The sequence below is a fragment of the Muntiacus reevesi genome, chromosome 1 (genome assembly GCF_963930625.1).
Source record: "Muntiacus reevesi chromosome 1, mMunRee1.1, whole genome shotgun sequence".
Classification (NCBI taxonomy): domain Eukaryota; kingdom Metazoa; phylum Chordata; class Mammalia; order Artiodactyla; family Cervidae; genus Muntiacus; species Muntiacus reevesi.
The window spans coordinates 159,481,779-159,501,257 of record NC_089249.1 but is presented as its reverse complement, the minus strand read 5'-3'; the positions used below and the strand labels follow the sequence as shown (position 1 = coordinate 159,501,257).

The window sequence follows — 19,479 nt, the reverse complement described above, 5'->3', positions numbered from 1 at the left end:
GGTTTCTCTCTAGTCATAACAAATAGAAGCAATATCTTGTATACAATGTGTTACCACTTGAGAGCAAAGTTAGGTACTGTTGTCCCTATTTAACAATGAGAAAACAGACTCAGAAGGGAGGCGATATGCTAGCGCAGAGCTCCAGGACTTTTCCTGCTTCCCCTGCTTTTTTGCCTTTCTTCTGTACATGGGATCCTGTGATCACAGCCCTAGAGGGGAAGCCCCTTCGCCCCCCACCATCCTAATATCCTCCCATGGGGTCAGGGTGGACATTCTGGTTTCATTTCTTACCCTTGGCTGTGGGCTGCAGCTCCCTGTCCCTCTCCAGCTCTTCCTCCTGTAGGCGGCTCAGAATTTCCTCCAAGGTCTTCTCAATCTCCACAAAGGATGGGCGTAGTTTGGGGTCCATCTGTATTCATCCACACCAGCCATTAGCCCTGACCTATCTTCCATCCCAAGGATGGCATTTGAGTCTCTTTCTGGCATCTTTTAAGAGTCAGATGTGTATCTAAGAGATCTTTGCTGAAGGTTCCAGACCATAAGACAGCCAGAGTGAAGGTCAGGGAAGATGCTATTGTCTAGTACCCTCCCCTATCTCAGCAGCCTTTCTATGTCTTGTCCCCTTGTTTGGCATAGAACCCTCCAAAAGGGGGTATTCACGTTGGTTGGTTCCATTCTTTGTTGAGTTCTGCAGCTAACATGTTTCTGGAAGCTACCTGGACCAGTCCCAGCTACCACTTAGTCAACTGGTAGGTGCGGCCCCAGACCTAAAGTGTTAATAAGAGCCTTTCTTATGGGCCTTGGACCAGTTGGATGCATGGTCCAACTAAAACCTGACCAAAGCTCCATCAATATCCAAGAAAAGGGGTAGTAGGTTTACACTACAAGCTGAGGACTGGATAATACAAAGCAATTTTCCTTCCTTGGTCCAAGGCTCTGGGCCAGAGTCCGATAGGCCCAGAGGAAGAAACATAGGCACTGCCACTCATTGAGAAAGAGGTCCCTTATGAGGCTAATTAGCAGCCTCTCCCAATGGTCCTAACCAGGTGAACAGGGTTCAGCCAGCCCCAACCAAAGCCTGGGAGAAAAAGATACTCACATTACAGCAGTTGAAGGTGAGCTGCAGAAAGTCAGGGGGACAGTCTCCCACCATGTGCTGGAAAGCATCATAGTCTAGCCCGAAATTCTGTGGATGGGTATGGTGGGGAAGGAGCAGGGACATGGGTAGACAGGTCATTAACCCCTCCACCCATCCTGGCCTGCTCAGGAGAGGTGGAAAACTGCCCCAGAGAAGAAGCCACAGACTAAGTTCCAGGAACTCCACCCCAAGAAAATAAAAAATTCCAGTGGCACTGATCCCCATCCTGGAGCTCACCTCTGTTCGGGGAAGATAGTCTGGATCAGCCTGGATGCGGGCGATGATCTCACAGAGGATGATACCATAAGAGAACACGTCCGCCTGGTGAGTAGTGAGATCTCAGTTTCCCTCTCAATGGGGTAAGAGGTGGGGTTTCTGCCGCTCATGTTCACTAGCCCAGGCTTGGGCCCTACTGACCATGTGCTCAGTTGCTCAGTCATGTCTAACTCTTTGTGACTCTGGACTGTAGCCCGCCAGTCTCCTCTGTCCGTGGGATTTCCCAGGCAAGAATACTGGGGTGGGTTGCTATTTCCTACTCCAGGAGATCTTCCTGACCCAGGGATCAAACCCACATCTCCTGCATTTGCAGGGGGATTCTTAACCACTGAGCCATCAGGGAAGTGGAATGAAATACTGATCATATTTCATTCAGCTCATTCACCAGGCAGCTGACAGGTACCAGTGCTGACTTTGCAGGAAGGATATAGATCCTTACCCCATACGTGAAGGGTAATCCAAGACATTTTATACTAAGAATGGATTCTACAGAGAATCAGGCCTTGGGGCCCCCAGACTCACCTTTTCATTGTAGGGCTCATCTCGGAGAACCTCAGGGGCCATCCAGAAGGGTGAACCCACCACAGCTAGCTTCTCACTTCCCGTGCTGTGGGGTGAGATTGTATGAAAAATGAGCTTGCCACTGGCAGGTGCAATGGGAGATCTGACCATTGGGAATTTCTCTCCCCCAAGGATGGGCATACCAAAATTGACTGAATTTAGAGAGCTGAGATTGGGCTGTGGCCAAGTCCTAGCCTCTGAAGAGGACGCTGGAGTCTTCCCTTCGCCTCAGTCCCTTCAGTGACCCCAGCACCCGTTAGGGCTACCTACCTGACATCAGGGATCTTCTCGGCCAGGCCAAAGTCAGCTACCACTGCAGAGTAACCATTTTCATCCCTCTTTATCAGGCAGTTCTAGGGTTCCCAAAGAAGAAGACATGGCTCAGAAGAAGGGACCAGCCAGCCACAGAGTTTCCCACCACCCCTCCCTACTACCACAGGGTACCCTGTCCTTTGCTTCTTGGTGAAATCATGCTCTTGGGCTGGCCCCAGTGGGTCTCTGATAGCCATGTAAGATGAGTTAGGCCTGGATCTTGGGTGGCTGCCCTAGGATTCATACCATGCTCCAAACACAAATATTTATCTTTGTTTTCTATGTGCTAGGCAAGGTTCTAAGATACCACAGTAAATAGAAACCCTTGTTCTCTTGGAGCTTACAGTCTAGTGGAAGAAGACAGGCTATCAGACCCTGGCCTCCCCTTCCTTCTTCCCTCAGAACGTAGAGACTCAAAGACCAGGCCTGACCTTGCCAAGTAATGTAAGCACAGGACAAGTGCCCAAGCCTACACCAACTTTCACTGCCTACAAGATCACAACCACCTTCTCCTCTGGCATTAAAATTCCATGATCTGGCTCTGTTCTGTGATCTGAGCCCCTGGTGCCCTTTGTACATATCTTCATCCAAACTTGTTACAGACAAGTCTGAACAGGCCCTTCAAACCTTTGCCTTTGCTCTTCCTTTCCATTTGGAATGTTCTCCTAATTCTTTTTTCCTCCAAAAATTTAGTGTGCTTTAAGGTAAGCTTACCTTTCCAGTCCTAACCTCTCCAGTTCTTACCTTCCACTTTCTCATCTCAACTCCATTAACTCCTCTCTGCCACTTCCTCTTACAGCCTAGCAGAGAGTCCATCAGCCTCTCAGGGGCAAATTCAGGTTTGGGCCTTCCTTTCTCACAGTATTCAATTTATGAGAGAGGTTCAGGACAAGCTTTTTGAACAAATGCTGCTGTCTCCAGAGAAAGGATAAACCCAAATGACTTTAAACATAAAGCAGCAACAAGCTCTCCCCAAATATCATTCAAAATGGACCACTCTGGCTCAGGAGACACCTCATTCTACCTCCCTTCCTCCAGGTGCAGCAGAGAGCAGGGATCCTTGGCTCACAGGGACATTTCTGGGACTGGCAAGGCCCTCTAGCCCTCCCTCTTCCTCACCTTGGCACATAGTTGCCAAGGCATTGCCAAGTCATCTGGTTACTTCACATCAGGTACAAATTAGTCCCTTACTCTGGCCTTGATGTGATCACACTATGCTCTCTTTCTCTGAGCTGGAAGCAGCCTGTGATTTCATTACATCTTCTACTGCCCTCGTTTCCTGATAGACATAACTGTCTCTGGCTTCAAAGCAGGCCTGTCCTTGTGCTTGTCCTGGCTTCAGCCCTTCCATCAGTCCCCTGGCTCAGCAATCCACCACCCCGACCCCAGCTCCCTGACTTTACAATCTATGAGAAGATGGGTTCTAAGCTAGCCTGTCTATTAGGCAGCCAAAGTCTAGGCTTTTGGGCGACTCAGATCTGTTGCTTGTTTTCCTCCCCTCCTCCTCTTCTTTTCATCAACAACTCAGGCTCCTCTCTCCAAGGATCAGTCTAAAGTCCTGTTTACTACTGGCTTTACAGCCCTCAGAAACAATCCTGTGAAATTCAGCTTAGGTGCAGCAGTAAGGAACAGAGCATGGCCAGTACACTGCCCTTATCAAAGGTGTTCAATTTCTGTCCCATCTTCACATTCATGAAGCCCTCTCGTACACTCACTGTAGACCAACCATCCAGGAGGAAGTGACTCACAGTAGTAGCTTCTCTGAGCCGCTGAGAGATGGTTAAGGTAAGGTTGATCAGGGCCCCACAACATGGGTTAGCCTGCCTAGCCCAGTCTGCCTCTGATCTGGAATGTGACCCCTGCCTCTCTTAAAGCTTCTCCATAGCCAGCAGCCAGGCACTGGAGCCAAAGACAAAGATGGACTATGAAAACCACAAGAGCCAACTTTAGGAGTCTGTATCTGAGGTAATAAGGAAAATGGGGAGGAACCCTGACCAGGATTAACTCCTATGGAGTTTTTCAATAAACTCCTGAGCCTACCCTTAGTGGGGTCTAGACTAGTGAAGTCTGGCTGGCAACACTTGCTGTTTTTACTTTGTCATCTCCCACCCCTTCCTCACTGGCTTCTGCTGGAAGTGTTCTCTCTGAGGATTCCTCTGAGTTCCATGGCATTAAACTCAATAGACATAACCAGTCCTTAATATTACTTGATTTTGCTGCTGTTGACATTGCTGATTATTTCCTTCAGCACTTTTATATATGATTCAGGAATCCTATCTGCTGGGCATGTACAGACTAAGCCATTGTGGCCCTGGAGCAAAGAGACTAGCTATCAAAGGCTAATTACAGGCTATTTCTGTTGCTTCTGATTCTTCTCTCCTGGCTTCTGTGATACTATAGATTTCCTTCTCTACCTCTGGCTACTCTGAACACTCTAGGGCAAGCCCCTCCTCCCATCCCCCAAGGGTGATGCTCTCAGGGTTCTCCTAGGCCTACAGCTTGTGCTCTCTTGTGGAGACTATTCCCCATTTCTTTTCTAATTACCACTTCTGTACTGATGACTCCCAAATGTATATCCTCAGCACTGACCTTTATTTCTCAATCTTCAGCTTTGCACATCCAGTCTATATCTGGATGACATCTGGATTATTTACACTGAACTCTATACATGCAAACTTGAACTCATCTTTTCCCCAAAAACTAAATCTCTAGCTGTATTTTTATGTCAGCTAGTATTGCCATTTTCCACCCAGTTTACTAAACTAGAAACTTGGGATTCATCTAGACTTTCCACTCTTAACTCCAAATAATTTTAGCTTCTAAATGTTTTCCAGTCGCCCCCTCCTTTTTCATCCCCATGACTACTGCCTTAATTCAGGTCCTCCTCTGAATACTGCAATATTCTAAATGGTCTCTGTAGCCTAGGCTAGGCTTGATCTCCGAAATCCACCTTCCTCACTTCTGCCAGCATGATCTTTGTAAAATGTAAATCTGTGTTACTCACCTACGTAAAAGCCAGCAATAATATATTGTATGATTCTATTTCTATGAAATGTCCAGATTAAGCAAAGTCATAGAAACTGAAAAAAGATTAGTGGTTGCCAAAGACTGAAGGGAGGGGAGAACAGGTCATGGGGTTTTCCTTTTGGAACAATGAGAAGATTTGAAATTAGACAGTGGTGATAATTGAATATACTAAAAACCACTGAAATGTATACTTTGAAAGGATGAATTTTATTTTATGTAATATCTCAAAAAAGCTGTTATTTAAAAGAAGCCAACAATGGTTCTTCATTTCCTCTCTAGAAGATAAAATCCAAGTTAGACAGTATATGATCAGACTCCTCTGCTTTCAATTCTTATCCCCTACCACTTCAGCCTCACAGTCTGCATATCATACTGTTTATGTCTCTATGCCTTTGTTTATGCCATTCATCTGATGTGATCTGGAATATAACCCCACCACACACACAATGTGGGTTGCCATGCCCTCTTCCAGGGGATCTACCAAACCCAGGGATCAAACCCAGGTCTTGCACACCAGGGCTTCCCTGGTGGCTCAGTCAGTAAAGAATCCACCTGCAATGTGGGAGACATGGATTTCATCCTTGGATTGGGAAAATCCCCTGGAGGAGGGCATGGCAACCCACTCTAGTTAGTACTTATGCCTGGAGAATCCCCATGGACAGAGGAGCCTGGCAGGCTGCAGTCCATGGGATCACAAAGAGTCGGACATGACTAAGCAACTTAAGCACACACACACAATACTTAGTAAGTAGAATTCAACTTTCAAGATTCAGCTCAGGCATCACCTTCTCCAAGAAGTCTTCTCTGTACCCTCAGGTTGGGTTCAATATCCTTTTCCAAAGTATCCTTTGTATTCTCTTCTCTCTAACCTTAGCAATTTGACCTGAGTGTCCGTTTCTATAGTCCCTTCCTATAGCTGTAGGCTGTACGTCATATGCTAAAAGATTCAGCAAAGCAGCAATATCTTAAGAGCGAAGTGCCCTTGAGAATATTTCCTAGCCCCTTGTGCAAGGGAAAGACTGTCTACTTCTGCCTGTGTGGTACCTTATGAATTAATAATAAAACACTATTCATAAACTAGTCCAAGTGATTCAAACAACCTTGTCAGGTGGGCAGATCTGAGATTTTTACATTTAAGATGAGAAAAGTGAAGCTTACAACTATGAGTGGTAAAGATGCAGGTCTCCTGATTCGAATAGAATCCCCCACTAATGATTCTGGCCTTTCCAGAAAAACTGGTTGAAAAGCTTTCCACTAGAGACAGCAAGGCCATGGCAGGAACAATGTAGTCTTAAGACAGAAGCAGAGGCCCGGGCCCATGGAGAAGGCAGCACTGTTTGTGCAGGCAATACAGTAAGACCCCTTCATCTGGGATGCTAGCCCCCTCTCCAAAGCTGATTAATCCAAGGGCACCTACTGTAATGCTTGCATTTCTCACCCAACTTAGACATGGCCGTAATACAGACTGACTACAGAGGACAAAATATGAACTCAGACCACTGTGGGGTTCTGAAGAACCCAGACTAATTTTCAGGCTCTGAGGGATACAAAGTCCATTAAATCAAGCTGAAGAATGCTTTATTCAAAAGTATGCCTGGAGTAAGCAGCAGACATAAGAAAGGCCCAGTCAGACTTCCCTGAGGTGAGAGGTGACCTTTTCTGGTTCAAAGAGGAGCCCAGGCACTGCTGCCGCCTGGCTTCCATTCCTCTTTGTCCTTACTCCTATTATAATACATCACACAGTAGCAGAGAGACTTACATGTCTGCCTCTTCAAAGGGCAGGGAATGATCCTATTCATCTCTGTATCTCTAACCTAGCAGACATACAGAAAGAACTCGGCCAAAGTTTGTCATGTGAAAGTTTGACGAGTAAAGCTTCTTTCGAAAGCAAGTGGAAAGGCACACACTAATCATACATTTGACTCTCCATGATGGAGACCAAGCTGACAAGAGACTCAAGAGGTGGCCATGAACACATTTCTTACAGAAATGCACAAACCCTTCAGAGCTGGGCCCGAGGAGACACCTGAGAGCAGATCCTGAGGTCTCCTAGAATAGCTGCACAGTCTGTACCAGCACTGAATAAAACCACCTAAACAGAGAAATGCCAGGTCCATTTGTAAGTGTTAGCTCTAAGCTAAAGCTATTTCTGTAACAACAAAAAATGGCTTTCCGTGTGCCAACACCTCTCTCCCTTTACCCCCAACAAATTCACTCCATAAATCCAGTTAGAAAGAAAGTATTGACTCTATGTCTCAAGAAAGATTAAAAGTTTCTTTTCACAGCACAGCAAGATCAGAGATTGAACTGCCCTCCTAAATGTCCCAGAGACAACTAGAGTCCAATTCGGAGATTATCTGGTTTGCTATAATGTGTCCTGTCCCTTCCTCTCCATTCCACCATATGATCCTATACCTTCTCCATAGTTCTTGGGAAGTAATCTGCTCACATATCTGTATCTCCAACTTGACTCAGAGCCCATGGATGGTACAGATTAGGTTCCAGTAATTTCTATCTCCTCTAACAGCACAGTATAAGTGGTTCCAAAAGGCTGTTAATAGTTTTCATTATAAAAAATGACTACAAAGGGCCCTAACACACACACTCTACATCCGCCAGCATTCAACTCTGTTTCTAATTCATGTTCTCTCCAGTCTCTGAAACAGCTGTCTTGAGTTTGATGTATGACACAGGGAACCCAAAGCCAGTGCTCTGTGAAAATCTAGATGAGTGGGATGGGGAGGGAGCTGGGAGGGGCGTTCAAGAGGGAGGGGACATATGTATACCTAATGCCAATGTATGTTGATGTATGGCAAAAACCATCACAATATTGTAATTATCCTCTAATTTAAATATATATATATATAAACAAACAAAGAAGCCCTCCTTAGCTGCCCTTAAGAGCAAGGCTCACATACAATTGCATCAACCGTTTCTAGCCTGCATGTTGCCACTTCTTGATGGAGCTCAAGAACTGAATGTTTTTAAAGCCACACAACCTCCCATTTCCTTCTAAGTAATCAGCATTCAGTTCAGTTCAGTTCAGTTCAGTCGCTCAGTCGTGTCTGACTCTTTGCGACCCCATGAATCGCAGCACGCCAGGCCTCCCTGTCCATCACCAACTCCCAGAGTTTACTCAAACTCATATCCATCAAGTCTGTGATGCAATCCAGCCATCTCATCCTCTGTCATCCCCTTCTCCTCCTGCCCCCAATCCCTCTCAGCATCAGGGTCTTTTCCAATGAGTCAACTCTTCGCATCAGGTGGCCAAAGTATTGGAGTTTCAGTTTCAGCATCAGTCCTTCCAATGAACACCCAGGACTGATCTCCTTTAGGATGGACTGGTTGAATCAGCATTGCCACTGCACAAACCTAAATCAGCCTGTTTCTTAGAAGTAGTTACAAAATTAGACTGAACAGCTATATCTGACAGACTTTTAATTCTTGAAAACAGTGTTGCAGTAACCACTGATGTGTGAATTCTACAAAGGCAATAATACTACTTTCAGTAGGCACTCTGGAAATTAGGATTTTCTCTGCCACTACTCTAGGCCCAGGATCATTTGCAAAGTGGCATATGCTTCTCTCTGTCCTGATTTACCCACCTGAAACACACTCCCACTACTTTAAATCCCTCTTATTAGCTCTGGTCTGAGACGCCAGGGCTGATGTCAATAGCCTAGGGACACTAAGGGCCCAAGAACACTGAAGTCATTTAAAGAGGTGGAGTAAAACTGGATCTGGGACTCAGAATCTCAGTTCTCAAGCAGATGTTCTGGCCTCCATGCTGTCAAGCACATTTTCTGAAAGAGGGCCAGGAAGCCTCTACTCTGACAGGCTCTATGTTAGGTGCTAGGGGTAAAAAGGTGAATAAGAGCAGCACTTGAGAAACTCATGTGTTGGTGGAAGACACAGACACAGTATAAACATCAAATAGCTGGATGTGTACACACTAATATATAAGTAAACCTTTTATTGCACTTAAAGAAATCAAACTCAGACCCAAGGCTGACAATGAGGAGATAAATTGGAAATTTCAAAGCCCTACTCTGTCCCGTTGGCGTTATTTTTCCCTTAGGCTTCTCATTCTTAGAGTCACTGTCACCACCACACAGGTCTCCTGGGTGGGACTGCTCTGGTCTAGGTGTGAACTTACAACCTCTCCTTAATCTCTGCAACACTGTGAAGTTGAAACATTTGGATAAAAGGGCAATAAATACAGTCTCTCAAACTGGATGGCCTGGCTTATAAAATTTGCTTGTTTTTCTTCAACTTGAGATTCCCTAAAGTGTAGTTCCCAGCCTGTCTCCCGGTTGCAAACTCATTTGTTCTCACCACCCCCTAAAGTTCAGACCCAAGAAAGTACACCCAATAATACCAGAGAATTCTTTCTCCTAAATTCCTAGTTTCTCATCTCAAACCAGCTGACATGGGAACACCCACTATCAACTAGGAAAACCAAAGGACAGTGGTCTTACCCTAAAGAGCCAAAAAGGGTAGTCATTTTTACAATACATACAATATGACAATCCCAGACAGAACCACACTAGCACAATGGGATAAAATATTTTGGGGGCACAGAATGGAATATGATGAGTTCCTCCAGAAAACCTAGGTACCCTAATCTACTGATTTTTTTTCACTGAAAACCCATAGTCTATAGCTAAACACTCAATTATAAAATGCTATGAACTCTTCTTCAATTATTTGCCAACAGACTATCTCTGGTCAGAAATTATCTTTCTCGAATATTCCTTCATGCATGGTGCCAGGCACAGAAGACACTCATGTGGGTATGTAGGAAATATCTGTGTGACTGACAGATAACTGATCATGACCTCCCTCCATGTTAGAAGACATGATGCTCTCTAAGTAGGAAGCAACAATTTGATTTTAATTGCATGCCCAAGGTAAGCCATCAACTTAAGACAGTATCTAAGTTGATACAACCCCACCCATCTGCCAGGAACAGGTGCAGTTTTCTAAGTCTTGACTTTCTAAGGAAGAAGAGGCTGATGAAGGGATAAGACACCACCATCCAGTTCCCAGCTGTCTAGCTCTTGCTTATACCAATGAAGATAAAGGACTTCTCACAACTAGGTCTCAGCTGGTCACCAGATTCCACCAATCTTAAGGTTTCTTCAGTAACAGTGCAGCTGACTACAAATGGCACTGCCACAACTCGAGCCCTATGAGCACTACTGAAAGCTATTTTCTGTGTAGTAGTCACAAACCAGTGGCCAGGGTCCCTTGGGGACAGTACTGCTGTTTAGAACACTAGAACCATTCTAATGGGAGGTAGCCAGGGACTCACTGCTCTAGGTCTATTGGCTCTGAGAGCACAGCCTGCTTTTGTTCCCTTTGCAAACTTTTTCCTATAACAGGTTTCCTTACCCCCTTATCCATGACAGAAGAGCTGCCTGAATATGTATATGCATGTATGTACATGTGCATATGCATGTGTTGAGGATGCAGAATGAAGTGACCGCTATTCTTAGACAGGTATAAAACTTCCATACACCTCCCCTGCATGCATGTGTGTGCACTCAGTTGCTCAGTTGTATCCGACTCTTTGTGACCCCATGGACTGTAGTCCATCAGGCTCTTCTGTCCATGGGATTTTCCAGACAAAAATGTTGAAACTGAAAGGTTGCCATGTCCTCCTCCAGGGGATCTCCCCAACCCAGGGATCGAATCCATGTCTCCCGCATCTCCTACATTGGCTGGTGAATTCTTTACCACTGAGTCACCTGGGAAGCCTCATATACCTCCCTAGGAGACTTTTAAATCAGCTTCTGAACACAAGTTATATTAGATGATTTATAGTTCCCATATGAATGGTCAAACAGAACTATTTTTAAAAAAATTTTTATTGGAGTATAGTTTATTTACAATGTTATGTTACTTTCTGCTGTACAGCAAACTGAATCAGTTTTATATATATATGTGTGTGTATATATGTGTGTGTGTGTGTGTATATATATATCTCCACTCTTTTTTAGATTCTGTTCCCATATGGGTCATTATGGAGTATTTAGTAGAATCACTGTGCTATATATTAAGTCCTTATTGGTTATCTATTTTTTATATATAGTAGTACAAACAGTACTACTTATATAAGCCTTGTCATGTGGTATCCTGTGCTACTTGGCCCTGAGGTGTCTGCCTTGTAGTATAGCCAACTTCCTCTAAAAGCAACTCTTTTCTAACCTGGTCACACAGCAATTTGGATAGCAAGAGAATACTACAGAGACCAGCTGATGCCAAAGAGGAACTGGCAGGATGGCAGAAACTCAATCACACAGAAAGAAAATGGGTCAGTACATTATGGCCTCCAAAACCTGTACTCAAGTGACTAAAAATCACAGAACCCCTGGTGGAGACCATGGGAGAGAATACAAAGAGGCAGGTTCCCACACGGCCTTGACTACTGTCACCCCTAAAGGGCAAGAATCTCTTATGTGTTCTTGTGCCATCTATTCCTGCAACACACATCCAGTAGTGAGTAAAACTAAGAATAAAGGTTCTCAAGATGTATGTGCTGATGGACTCAGCAATGAAAGGAACCTGCTATGAGCCAAGATTGGCTTTCTAAGGACTAGTTATACACAGTAATAAGCTGTATCTTCCATGATTAAATGTTGAATTTATAAGAGATCTCCAACATTCTGAAGCTCATTAATGACTGGTTTCTTAACGCAGTTTTCTTGGTAAATGGAAGATAGTGTCTCAAAGAGTTGTGCAAGTAAAGCCTTCGTACCTTAGAGGTGAGGTCCCGATGGAAAATGCCTTTGAAGTGAAGGTAGCTGAGGCCCACTGCTATGTCATAAGCCAGTTTCACCCTCACAGTCCAGGGCAAATGCAGGTTACTGTCTAGCAACTGTTCCAGGTTTCCAGAGTTGATATACTGCAAAACAGAAGGAAAACCCAGCTACCATTTGTCAGCAACATTTAGGGTGGGAGTAAAACTACTAGAGGGTAAACACCTAGGAGACAGAGACTGTATTTTTTTTTTAAGTTACTGAGCAGTTATTCTGCATCCAGGCACTATGGCAGATGCTGCACCTTCCTTTGAGATCACAATCTATTAAGGGATATAGACAAACAATAGCATGTAGTAAATGCTAAAAGATAGCTCTGTACAGTATGACAGCACAAAGGGAAAGGTACAGACTCAACCTAGGCATGTCAGAGAAAGCTGCACAAAGGAACCGAGGAGTTCAAAGGATGACTTGGGAGAGCAGGAAAGAAAGTCCACACAGAGGGAGCAGCAGACATCAAGTTATAGGTTAAGAACATGGTGTATTCAGGAAACTAATTTACTCAGTATGGCCAGAGTGCATGAGAGGTGAGGCTGATATGCTTTGCTAAAGTATATGGACTTTATCCTGTCTATAGGGAACAAAAGAAGCCTTTTAAGCCAAAGAGCAACATGCTCATATTTGCTTTTTTAAGGAAAAGATTATTTCAGCAATGGTATGATGGATGGATTAGAGTGGAGAATATGGAGAAGGGAAAATAGGTTAGGAAATTACTGCAGTAATCCTGGTGAAGGAAGAATGCCTGAGTTGAGGCAATAGTGGAGGCATTGGAACAGAGCAAGATTCAAGATTTTAGATGACAAAGTCAAAAAAACTTGATGAACGCCTTGATGAGGAGGATGAGAACAGTGAAAAGCTCCTAGGTTGATTGCAGGCTATTGGCCCCTGTGTGCCATTATTAAATATCCAGAATATAGGGAGAGGAGGTTTTAAGAAGAGGCAATGTTAAAAGACATTTAACAATGTTCAACTAAGACATGCTAGGCTTAAGGGCGTGTGGAGATACCCTGTACCAAGTCAGTTTGAAGTTGAGGAAAAAAATCTGGGCTAGAGACTAACATTTAGGAGGCAATGACATTGAGCTGAAGTAGTCACTGAGGCTAAGGAATGTATGGGATTGCCCAGGGGTTAACATGTAAAGTGGGAAATTAACAGAATCCCAAACAACTGGAACATTTACAGAAGCAGGCAGAGGAAGAATCACCAAGCAAGAATGTCACCACAGAAGCCAAAGAAGGAGAACATTCCAAAAGAGAAAATGACCAAAAGTATCAAAATGCTACAGATTAAGTAAGATGAGCCTGAAAAGTGTCCACTGAATTTGCCTCTAAGAAGTCACCGGCGGGACTTCCCTGGTGGTCCAGTAGTTAAGAATCTGCCTTCCACTGCAAGGGATGAGGGTTTAATCCCTGGTCTGGGAGCTGAAAATCCCACACGCTGTGCCTCAGCTGCTGAGCCCACACCCTGGAGCCCATGGGACACAATCAGAGAGAAGCCCACGTGTCACAACAGAAGATGCTGCATGCCGCAAGACCCAATGCAGCCAGATAAATAAATAAGAAGTCACTGGCAACCATGGCCAGAGCAGTTTCAGTAAAGTGGTTAAGACCAGAATAAGACCAAAGTGCATTGATAAGTGAGTAGGAGACAAGGCTAAGTGGAAACTACATGAAGATGTACTCATTCAAGAAATCTGGTTGTCTGTCATTCCTACATACCCACAAAGAGCTGCTTTGTTTTTTGTTTTTATAAGAGCAAATAAGTCTATTCATACAGAGATAATAATAATAACAACAATAGCAGTGGCAGCTAGTATTTATTTAGTTGGTGCTTACTTTGTGCCAGGCACTACTCTGAGGACTTACATTAATTACATCATTTAATCTTCACAAAACCCTAAGGTAAGTGTACTATTATTCTCATTTTACAAGAGGTATTTGGAGGTTCAGCAACTTGCTCAAGGTTACCCACTTATTAAGCAGCAGAGCCAGGGTTCAAACTCAGGCAGTCTGGCTCCAGAGTTCACACTCTACCCCTATATTAAATTGGAGAGTTAGAGGCTGTGGCACCTGGACCAGGGAGCCTCATGCAGAACAGGAGCTCAAAAATTTTCGCTAATTAAATTCAAATGAATTTACTCAAACGTCACATGATGTATTATTTCCCTCTTCCTTCCAAGGAAGAAAAAGGGGCAAATTCCTCTAAGTCTAAAAATAAGCACTTCATATCTTTCCGGAGTTGGGGGTGATATTGGATTTACAAAAGACTAGGGAACCTAATGGGAGAGAAGACAAGGAAACTGAATTTTAGTCCAACTCTGCCTCTTAACAGCCATTTTACTTTGAACAAATCGACTAATGAGGCTTTCCTTCTGTTTTTCCATCTATACAACAGGTATGATAATCCATGATCCATATACCTCACGATGTTATTATAAGAATTGAATACAAATACATGAAAGGGCTAAGAAAAAAAAAATAGAAGTTTCATATAATCTTAGATTCTCTGATGTGGTAACATGAGTACCAAAAAGAACCAGTTGGGGGCAGCATGAGGCAGCATTTCAGATCCTTGGATGAAGTAGATCAGGTTTGGCAAGGCAGAGAGAATGGCTAAAAATACGCCAATTTTCTCAAAAGGGAAACCTGTTGATCTGCTTCATCTTGTTTGACAATCCATCTTTGGAAATCTCAAAACAAAGCATAATGACGGCATTAGCATAGCACCTTAGTCTCTTCACTCCAGTTGAATTTGTTCACGGTTCACATCTGAGGTGCCCATTTGCTAAAAGGAAAGTGCACTTGCAAATTCCAAGCTATAGAGGGGCAATAAAGCTGACAGCTAATCATGTAGACAAATTTCGCTAGCTCTGAGAGTAAAAAAGGTATGACAAGGTTGTAATCCACTTCTTTGGCACCATGACAGTGTGACATGGAAGGCCTGACTTCAGGAGCCACTCAGGTTTCCCACTGAGGGCCAGGCAGAAAAGACTGGTAAAAAGCCTGTATGTGTACTCTCTGTGGGCCAGGGTAAGCCACGACTCTTGATTCAGACAAACGCATGTTTATTCTGTCCCTCCATGTCTCTGAAAGTCTGAGAAATCCACAGACCAAGCCATAGGGTGGGGAACAGAGGAGAGAGGTGAGACAAGGTGAGGAATCACACTGGCTATTAGGCTCTGACTTTTCAGACATGGTGGGAAAAAAGCACAAACCCAGGACCAGAGAGGGAAACCAAAAGGAGTTTATAACCCATTTCTCTTGCCTGCCTTCAGTGAATCCTTTGGTGGGGCTGATAAGCCTCTGGGGCTCTCAGAAACCACAACGTCTCAATGTCTCAAGACCTTTGCATGTATGAGGAAAGGAAGTTAGAGATCTGCCAACAAGGAAGATTTCTAAGTTGCTACACACTCTGTGTGCCCATTAGTTGGAACATCCACTTCCCCATAAGCAACACCGTGTGCAGACTCAGCTGGTGTGTGCTCTGAACAAATCCCACTGTGGGAAGCAGAGGCAAGAACAACTGTCCCCGCACATTCAGCTTTCTGGACTGGGGACAGCTGCTTTGCTTTCATTTTCTTCCAGACCACTCCCTTGCGAGCTCCACAAAACAACCGTAGGCATTGGCAACACATTTAAATACCTACCTGAGAGAGAAGATTTTATAATTTTTATTGTTACTCTTTTTAACTTTCAAATTCAGAAACTATAACATCAGCTAATCAAATGTGTCACAGGGACTTAATACCTCTAAGTGACTGTTCCCCAAGTTCACCTACACCAAAACCTGCTTCTCCTACTCATAGTTTAGTAAAATGTTAAGAGCTTCTGCCATTTCATTTGTGTGATACTTGATTTCATTAAAGACTTGTTTCTTAAAAGGCAATGAATAGACAAAATATGTGTTGGTGACTGAACAATATTACTATGTATGTAAAAAATCATATGCCAACACTCTAGAAAATTATCAAAGGAACAGGTAAGCACACACTCAGTTGGCCACTCAGGAATATCAGCTTATTTCTCCAAATACTTATTGAGCACTCCTCCCCTTTCTGCTGCTGCTGCTGCTAAGTCACTTCAGTCGTGTCCAACTCTGTGCAACCTCATAGACGGCAGCCCACCAGGTTCTGCCATCCCTGGGATTCTCCAGGCAAGAACACTTGAGTGGGTTGCCATTTCCTTCTCCAATGCATGAAAGTGAAAAGTGAAAGTGAAGTCGCTCAGTCGTGTCCGACTCTTCGAGACCCCATGGACTGCAGCCTACCAGGCTCCACCACCCATGGGATTTTCCAGGCAAGAGTACTGGAGTGGGGTGCCACTGCCTTCTCCGCCTCCCCTTCCTACCACCCCCATATGAGAGTAAGAACTTGTCCATTTACATCAACATTATATCCCCCAGTGATTACAAGAGTCCCATCCACATAGTAAATGTGGGTATATAAATAGTTTATACCGTAAAGAAGTTCATGAAAGACACACTGGTAAATAAATAATACTAATAACCTTTTAGCAGAGGTAAATACTTGGGGTATAAAAGTAGATATTGAGGAGTTTGGAAAGTTTCAGAGAAAAAGTAATATCCGAGTTGGATCCTAAAAGGCTGAGAATGGCTCTTTCCATATATGCCCTATAGAGTCTGATGGTATCACTCAGACACAGAGAGACACATAAACTTGTTCATACAAAGAATATTCTGGAGCAGGACTAGGCAATACTTACCTCTCACTGAGGTAACATGCACTACACCCAGGACTCCTGTTCTCAATTCCTGCTGATTCTAATCATAACCTCATCCAATCATAACCAGTCAGAAGAATAAGAAAAAATGGTTACCTTTTCTTAACTCTAAATTATCAAAGTAGTGATATCTATAATCAAACAAACTTATCTATGAACAGTAGTTCAAAGGCATATTCAGAGAGGTACTAGAGAAAATATCAACTCCAAGAATTATTATTCCTTTGTGAAAAATCTACCCAAATAGCCTAGAGCTAGGGCACTTAAGGCAGATGAATGTGCTGCCATTCCACTAACAGACATCATTTGCTGCCACCTAACTAGCGGGGTTGTCCCGAGGAAGATCCAGCCACCTCTATCCATACACGTACAGAAATACTGAAAACCTACTACATGAAAACATAAAACTAAGTGGGGCCAATCCCTGCCCTTAGTTCACAGTCTAGTAGTAGAAATGATACAAAAATTAACAATGTTTTTCACCCAGGACAATGACCAGATGTGCTTTAGAAATATCATTCTAACAGTAACGTAAAAACTGTACAGAAAGGTCAGGAATTGAGGCTGGAAGACAAGTTAGGAGGCTCCTGGAATCCAAGTGAGAAGTAACAAAGGCCTGAAAAAGACTGGGAGAGAGAATGGAAAAGAGGTTAATATCTGGAGACATCTCAGAGGTAGAACCAAAGTGATTTGGTGTTTAATCAAAAGCAGGGAAAAATAAAAAGAGATAAGATATACAAAGTATTAACATGTCTAGCACATGCTTAGCTTAGCTCACAGTACACAACTCATTCTTTCCACTATTAATATCTTATAATCATTCCTCCCCTGGGTTACTCTACTAGCTTTCAGAGTAGTCTTCTTTTCTTTTCCTTACATCTTGAATAGACTTAGCCCTCCTTCCAATCCATTTTCCTTAATATATTCAAGATTAACCTTCTAAATGCCAACCTTAAGTCATTCCCCTTTTAAAATTATTCACTGATGCCGTATTACTCTTAGGATAAAATCCACAATCCTTAGCATGTCATATAAAGTCTTTCACTCCTGCTTATAAGGGTCTGATCCCTGCTTACTTGCACATTTGTGCACATTGCTGGCCCCATTACCTGGAATACCTTTTCCCACTAGGCCTGGCTAATCACCCATTGAGGATTCAGTTCTGTTTCCTGGAAGCCCATATGCAGGGTTGGGAGTAATAAAGACATTCTATGCAAAAGGAGCACCAAGTGCAGTGATTAGTAGTTATTCCTCTTTTTTTTCTTTCCCTACATGAAGTATAAGCAGGGGAGAAGGAATGAGGTTAAAAAGTGAAGCCAGGCAGTACAACATAGTGGTGAAGCCCACATACTGCAGAGTTAGGCTGCCTCTGATTGATTCTCACCTCTGACTAGTTGTGTGACCTGGGTTGGTTACTCCTTAACATTCATCTATAAAATGGGAATAATAATAGAACCTAACCCATAGAGTTATGAAGATTCAATGAATTGATTACCTGTGAATGTGATCTTATTTGAAAATAAGGTCTTTGGCAAATGTAATCAAGTAAAGATAAGGTCCTTCTGGAGTAGGATGGATCCTTAATCTAATATCTTAACAAAAAGAGGAGAGGAGACACAGACATACAAGGATAATGCCAGGCAACAATGGAGGAAGAGATCTGAGTGATGTGTCTATAAGCTAAGGAACACCAAGAAAAACCATGAAGAGGCAAGGCTCTTCTTCCTTTAGAGCCTTCAGAGAGAGCAAGACCCTGCCAACACTTTGATTTCAGACTTCAAGCTTTCAGAACTATGAGAGAATAAACTTGTATCATCATAAGCCACTCACTTTGTGATGCTTTGTTATGGCAATCCTAGGAAACTAATACATGACTGAAACTACATTTTAGAAAGCTCATGGTGTTAACAGGTGTTAACAGGAGGAGGTTAAACCTCCTACTGCTAAGTCACTTCAGTCGTGTCCGACTCTGTGAGACCCCATCCCTGGGATTCTCCAGGCAAGAACACTGGAGTGGGTTGCCATTTCCTTCTCCAAAGCATAAAAGTGAAAAGTGAAAGTGAAGTCACTCAGTCATGTCCGACTCTTCGCGACCTCATGGACTACAGCCTACCAGGCTCCTCCGTCCATGGGATTTTCCAGGCAAGAGTACTGGAGTGGGTTGCCATTGCCTGAGGTTTAAAGGCTACTCCATCAGCCCAGATCAGAGATGACCAAACACCTGACTTACAGTGCTATTACAGGCACGAAAAAGTAGGCTAGAGTTAGAATAAACAGAGGTAGAATCTAAAGGATTTAGCAAACGAGTCGTAGATATGAGAACTGAGGGAGAAGAGTCAAAGGCAACTCAGAGATTCCAAATAGAGGTGTTGATAGAAACAATGGGAAGAAATCCTATAATCTTACACACCGAAAGTAAGTCAGAAGCCCATCAGAAACCAGCATCAATATCAAACAGCCAAATCAGAGGCTTGTCCAACCTCTGTTCTTTGGATAGGCCCTCTGCAGAGGAGGGCCTGGGCCCCGACCTACTTTTCACTGAAGCCCAACAATGCCATTGTGCTGGTCACTGTATGTTTGTTGGTTGGCTCCAAACACAAAGGCT

The 19,479-nt window shown here is 43.6% G+C and overlaps 1 protein-coding gene across 2 annotated transcripts in view; it reads right to left on the bottom strand.

The window, feature by feature from the left end:
- TESK2 (testis associated actin remodelling kinase 2) overlaps positions 1–19,479 on the bottom strand; it is a 135,941-nt gene that overhangs the window by 1,689 nt on the left and 114,773 nt on the right. The window contains exons 5-10 of one of the 2 annotated variants that reach the window (XM_065914119.1): positions 12,075–12,221; positions 2,246–2,328; positions 1,937–2,021; positions 1,376–1,459; positions 1,100–1,186; positions 292–409 (exon numbers count right to left, since the gene is read on the bottom strand). In XM_065914119.1, the coding sequence (XP_065770191.1) occupies positions 292–409; positions 1,100–1,186; positions 1,376–1,459; positions 1,937–2,021; positions 2,246–2,328; positions 12,075–12,221 (604 nt within the window). The remainder of the gene's footprint in view (positions 1–291; positions 410–1,099; positions 1,187–1,375; positions 1,460–1,936; positions 2,022–2,245; positions 2,329–12,074; positions 12,222–19,479) is intronic. The other variant, XM_065914122.1, reaches the window with a different exon arrangement.